Consider the following 5,507-nt stretch of genomic DNA (forward strand, 5'->3'; position numbering starts at 1 on the left):
AGTGCAGCCATTAGAGATTGATCTTGGATCTTTTTTTGGAGCAATTTTGCTTAGTTTTGGAACTTGAAGAAAAAGATTTGGTTGGCTAAGGAGAGATTTCATCCAGGTTTGGTCTTTCTCAAGTTTCTGGGTAGTTCCTGGTGGTTTTCCAGGTATGCAAGGGTGGTCTTGCTGTACTTGTATTGATACTTGTGGGATTCAAGGGTCTTAGGTTGTATTTTTGTATATTTTGAAAGTGTAATCTTGTGGATTTTGTAAATCTTTTGAAATACTACAAGTTAGGCTTAGGTTGCCTTGACAAACTGGATGTAGCTCAAATTTGAGTGAACTAGTATAAAAATCTTGTGTTCTTGTGCTTGCCTCTAACTCTTCTCTCTTGCTTTGTACTTTAAAGTTTCAAGAAATTTGAATTGAACCATCTTGTAATTGTTCTTGTGTGTTCTAGCATGATCTGAAGCTTGACTCATATTTGTATTACTCATTTGAATCAATCTTGATAAGTCTTTCATGCTCTTTTTGGTTTAAACTGCAAATTCAAATTTCTGCAAATTTCCTAGTTTTTCAGTCGACTGATTTGATGTTTTGATATGTTGATTTACTAAGCACTGTTAACTGTTTAATGAAATTAGCCGACTGTCCCTATTTTTGATCGATTAAAAGTGTGCAATCCAGTAGCTTTTGCATCCTCATTTCGTGGTTGATCTGATTCAAGTTAAAGGTGTTTTAAGGTTTCAAAAGTTACCTAAGTTTTTAATTAGCCAATTCAATCAGCCTAACCTCCCCTCCTTCTTGGAATTTCAATACTCACATAATACTCTAGGAACAATTAGACATTAGAGAAATCTAAATTTGGTAACAACTCAATTAAAAAGTTTCATCATTTTCTTTGTCAGATTGCCTTTAGGTCTAAGTTTCCTTTGATAATTGTTGTAAAGCTATTGCAGATCTCAAAAGTCCAACGCAGAGGTGTAAGTGTTTTGGTGAACTAAGAAATAGCTTTTGGTCTTTACACTTTGTACGACAAGCCATTTTGATACCCAAATCTGAAAATTTAAGGGATTTGTTAAGTAGATTTTAAGTCTAACTCAACCTTATTAAACTGGCTTATAAGATCAAGTTTGCACCTACTTAAATATTGCAAATTAACCTTATCACTAGTTCATATGAGACTTCCAACACACTCCCTTATGTTCAAGGCATATATATACATCTTGAGTTGGGACTAAACATTAATGGGTGGTCAGATAATGGTCCGACAATCGGTAGAACAATATTTCCAACAAACAACAAACTTCGCTAGAATAAACATACATGGCTTTGATACCATGTTAAAAAGTGATCTTTAAACCTAACTCAATCCTACAAAATTAACTTGTTAATAAGTGTTAGGGTTCCGAGTCACACCATGAATTTGCCTGAGTTAGTAGCTTGTCTGTCGTACACATGGGACAACTTTCAAATCGTGAATCAAGTCCGCAATGTTCATGATAACCATCTATTGAATTGCAAAGGCAAAAGTTGTAGGGACCATGAGGTCTGATATAACTCTAGGTCTTCTTAGTCTTCATTAATTATTACTAGTGGAAACACAGGTGTTGTCGCAACTGTGTGTCAGCAATTTTTAAGTATTTGTATTATAACTTAAGTTATTAATATTTGTAAATTGATTAAGTTAATATGTAAAGTAAAATTTTATTTGTCATCAAAGTTATATATATCTTGACAAATATGATGAAGAAACAAAAAAGAAAAAAAATGACAATTTTATTCAACAAATTTTAAAATTGCGATTATTCTTAAAAAGACGATTAACAATAATTATATTATAAAAGGTAAAATAAGAATATGAATTGTGTATACAAAAGAGGAGAATCCTCTTTATATATAGGTAGAGATATATGTCAATTTGTCACTTTTAGTTTGTAGTGTTTGTTACTTAGTCTATGCTGAGGTGAAAATCAATCAAGGCAAGCTTAGTTGACTTTATTGATTCTTCCCTCAACAGTAAAAATGGTAGATGTCATAGTTAATGACAATTTTGGATTACTCGAATTAGACAACCTGATGTCCATAGTTTCAAGCCAATATTTCCCTCAAATATTTGGATCAGAGTATTAATGTGGGGTTGTCATAGGAGTGTAAAGACTAGATGCGATTTCTTTCTTCACCAGAACACTGATGTCCCCGCCTTGCCTTTTTTAGCATCTTACGAAGATGTGATCAGTTGCTCATGAGCCTCCAAAGCTTCTTTTACATGGAGGCGAGACTCCTACGCTTCCCTAAGGAGTGCTTCTTCTGCTTGTCAGGTTGCCTCTGCTCTTTTTTTGTCTTTTTTTCGTTAAATTGTCGTAGGTCATTCATGGCTGACATGACTCGCTGCAAGGTGGAAGTCTCGCCATCATCCTCCAACGGAGTGGCACTAGTTTGATTCCTCATTGTTTGAATTTGCAGAAGTAGGAAAAGTTTTACCTATCCAACAATTGGCTCTAAAATGTTCAAGTTCAAAATTATTGGGGGACTCCAAAACATAGCATTCATAATGAGTTGTGTTCTTCTCAGAAGGAAATGCGTCACTGCAATCGAGGTATGCAAAGACGAAGTCTCCTTTGCAAACTCGTAGACTCCTTGACAATAAGCTTTGATTAGTTGACAAAGACCAAAAGAAAATCCTCGTGCAGAAGATTTACAGGCTTTAGGGCCTCCATAATAAGGTTAAATAATAGAAAATATACTTGGCAGTAAATAAACACACTTGAATACTGACTTTTGGTTGTTTGTCTAGTACTCGATCATTTGAATTATTGAGTAACAAACAACCCAAATCAATTCTAATATATTCATTTATAGATGATGAGACCATTATTGTTCTAACAAAGTTTTTAGGTAGTAGATCCCGCACATTGGATATGCTTGGTTTCTAAAGCAGGTTGCCTGACACCCTATCTATCCGAGGGCCACTATCTATCTTAGTGGTCCAGTTTGATAAGAAACAATGTATTAAAAGTGTATCTAGTTCGCAAAAGTACGCGGACAATGATATTAAGTTACCCGTTTAAACACAGCAACGATGATATTGAATGACTCGTTCAAACTCAAACCGATGATCCTCATAGACCTACTCATAATCACTAACTAACTCGATCGGAGGCTTTTCCTAAAAATATTTCCGATCTAAATTTTTATTGAAATTGAATTTTTCATTAAAAAATAAATATTTTAACCAGAATAGATGAACTTACTGGCAAATTCTTCAAATCAGGCAACTATTGTCCGCGTCTTATGCAATTGAATAAGAATAGCATTCTTGAGTCTCGAGTCGTGGCTAAAAATGCTTCAACACATTCAAAAGCGCCGCAGTACTATTCCACCCTTCTCCATTGTTTCAAGCAGTCATGGTCAACGTCTCCCTCCTTCCCTGTCACGGTCACACCCCAACCAACAAGCATGCCACACATATATTAATTAACAGATCAGTGTCTAGTAATTAATTCCAAAAAACATAGACTAAATAGACAGCGAAAGAATCAATCACCTTCGTTCAAGCAAGCATCCTTTAAAGTTCAAAGTCAGAATCAATCCATCAATCAACCAGATTGAAGATGGACAGGCTAGTGAAAGCAGAAGCAAAGGAAGTCGAGGTGATGTTCTTAAAGGGACAAAAGTGCAGCTCCTCCTTCAAGCTAACGAATCTCATGCACACCATGTCAGTGGCAGTGTCTCTAACCACCACAAACCCATCTCTATTCTCCATCAACAAACACTTTTCCACAATTCCACCACTCTCTTCTGCATCATACACCCTTCACCTCTCCCACACCTCCGACCAACCCCCTCTTTCCGATCCTCCCGATGCCATCACCGTCCGAGCCACCATGCTCCCCACCGGAAAGGCCACCGTCGACCATCTCCGCCGCCTCTTCTCCAAACCCGGCCCCCACGTCTTCCGCGACGCCGTCTTAACCATCTCCCTAGTCGGACCCCACGTCGCCGAATACCTCATCTCCCATAAACCCCAATCCCACAACCTCTTCACCAAAGCCATATCCGCGTGCACGAGATCGCAGCTCACGGGACTGCTCAAACCCGCCGTCGAAAACGGCAGCGCAGACGCCGTCGCCTACTTGCTTGACGCCGGCGCGGACGCCACCGCGACGACAGAGTCCCTCATGCCACCGGCAATCAGGTCCGGGAGCCTCGACGTGGTGAAGCTTCTGGAAGCTTCGGGTTGCAAGATCGAGGAGTCAGTTCTGCACGAGGCCGCGGCGACGGACCGAATCGACGTGATGGAGTTTCTGTTGGAGCGTTGCGACGAGGAGTTGGAGGTGGATTCGGTGGACTCGGAGGGGAGGACTCCGATTCACGTGGCGGCGAGGGAGGGGCACGTGAGGGTTATCGAGTTCTGCGTCTCGATGGGAGGAAACCCTAATCGCGTGGACTATAAGGGGAGGACCCCGCTCCATTACGCGGCGTGGAAGGGACACGTGAAGGCCGTGGAGTGTTTGTTAGAATGCTCAAACGTGAAGTGCGTGAAGGACAGGGAGGGGAGAACGGCGTTGTGTGTTGCGGCGGAGAGTGAAGAGTCCCACGCGCGCCGGCGTTTGGTGGATTTGCTGGGGTTGGGCGACGCGCTGATGCGTGCGGCGAGGGTCGACGATGTTCAGGGCGTGAAGAGGTGTTTGGGGGAAGGGGCGAGTGTGAACGGGAGGGACCAGAACGGGTGGAGCCCACTGCATTGGGCTGCGTTCAAGGGTCGAATAAAGAGCGTGAAGGTGCTGCTTGAACACGGTGCTGAGGTTGATACTGTGGATGATGCTGGCTACACTCCCTTGCATTGTGCTGCAGAGGCAGGGCATTTGCAACTTGCACTCTTCTTCATCGCTCACGGTGCTTCTCAATCACATCTCAAGTCCTTTCCCTATCTTGCTGCTCACCCTCTTAACTTGTTCGACTCTTTTCAAAATCAGGTTTCTCTTCCTTCTAAATCTAACACACTAATGTATCACTGAATCCAAATCTCTGTTTTCTGTATATATAATGTGTAGTGTGGAATGTCCTTGGTGATTGCTTCTTGATGAAATGATATATGAGATGTGAGAAAAAAAACTGTACAAATCCAATTCAACAATAACGATAAACGAAATTGATAATCTAATATCATTCATTTATGTTTATTTTGGTAAGTGTATTTGGAGAAGCAATGTAGATTTGGGTTGAGTATTTAGACCAGAAGATTTTGTGTTAAATGAAGTGTTGATTACATTTTCATTTCACCGTATCATTTTCATATCACATTGCCGAATAAGCCTTCTATGGTTTGAGCAACTTCTTAAGATTTTCGTTTCATTGGGCACATTAGCCACACAGCCGAGTATGAAGCTTGTAAAAGGTTATCGAGTTCTTAAATGGCTTGCCGTTACACTTCACTAATTTCTATATATATTTTTTTTACTTTAAATATTTTATTCTTTTTCTACTCATACTGCGTGCGAGTATACTAGAGTTTTACA

General features: G+C 40.1%; 1 protein-coding gene across 1 annotated transcript; it reads left to right on the top strand.

Annotated features, from left to right (window-relative positions):
• The first annotated feature begins 3,492 nt into the window (after positions 1–3,492).
• LOC114191651 (ankyrin-1-like) lies at positions 3,493–5,049 on the top strand. The gene has a single exon (XM_028080956.1). The coding sequence runs from the start codon at positions 3,600–3,602 to the stop codon at positions 5,004–5,006; it is 1,407 nt and encodes a 468-aa protein (XP_027936757.1). The 5' UTR covers positions 3,493–3,599; the 3' UTR covers positions 5,007–5,049.
• The last annotated feature ends 458 nt before the right edge of the window (positions 5,050–5,507 follow it).

The sequence above is a fragment of the Vigna unguiculata genome, chromosome 7 (assembly GCF_004118075.2).
Source record: "Vigna unguiculata cultivar IT97K-499-35 chromosome 7, ASM411807v1, whole genome shotgun sequence".
NCBI classification, from domain to species: domain Eukaryota; kingdom Viridiplantae; phylum Streptophyta; class Magnoliopsida; order Fabales; family Fabaceae; genus Vigna; species Vigna unguiculata.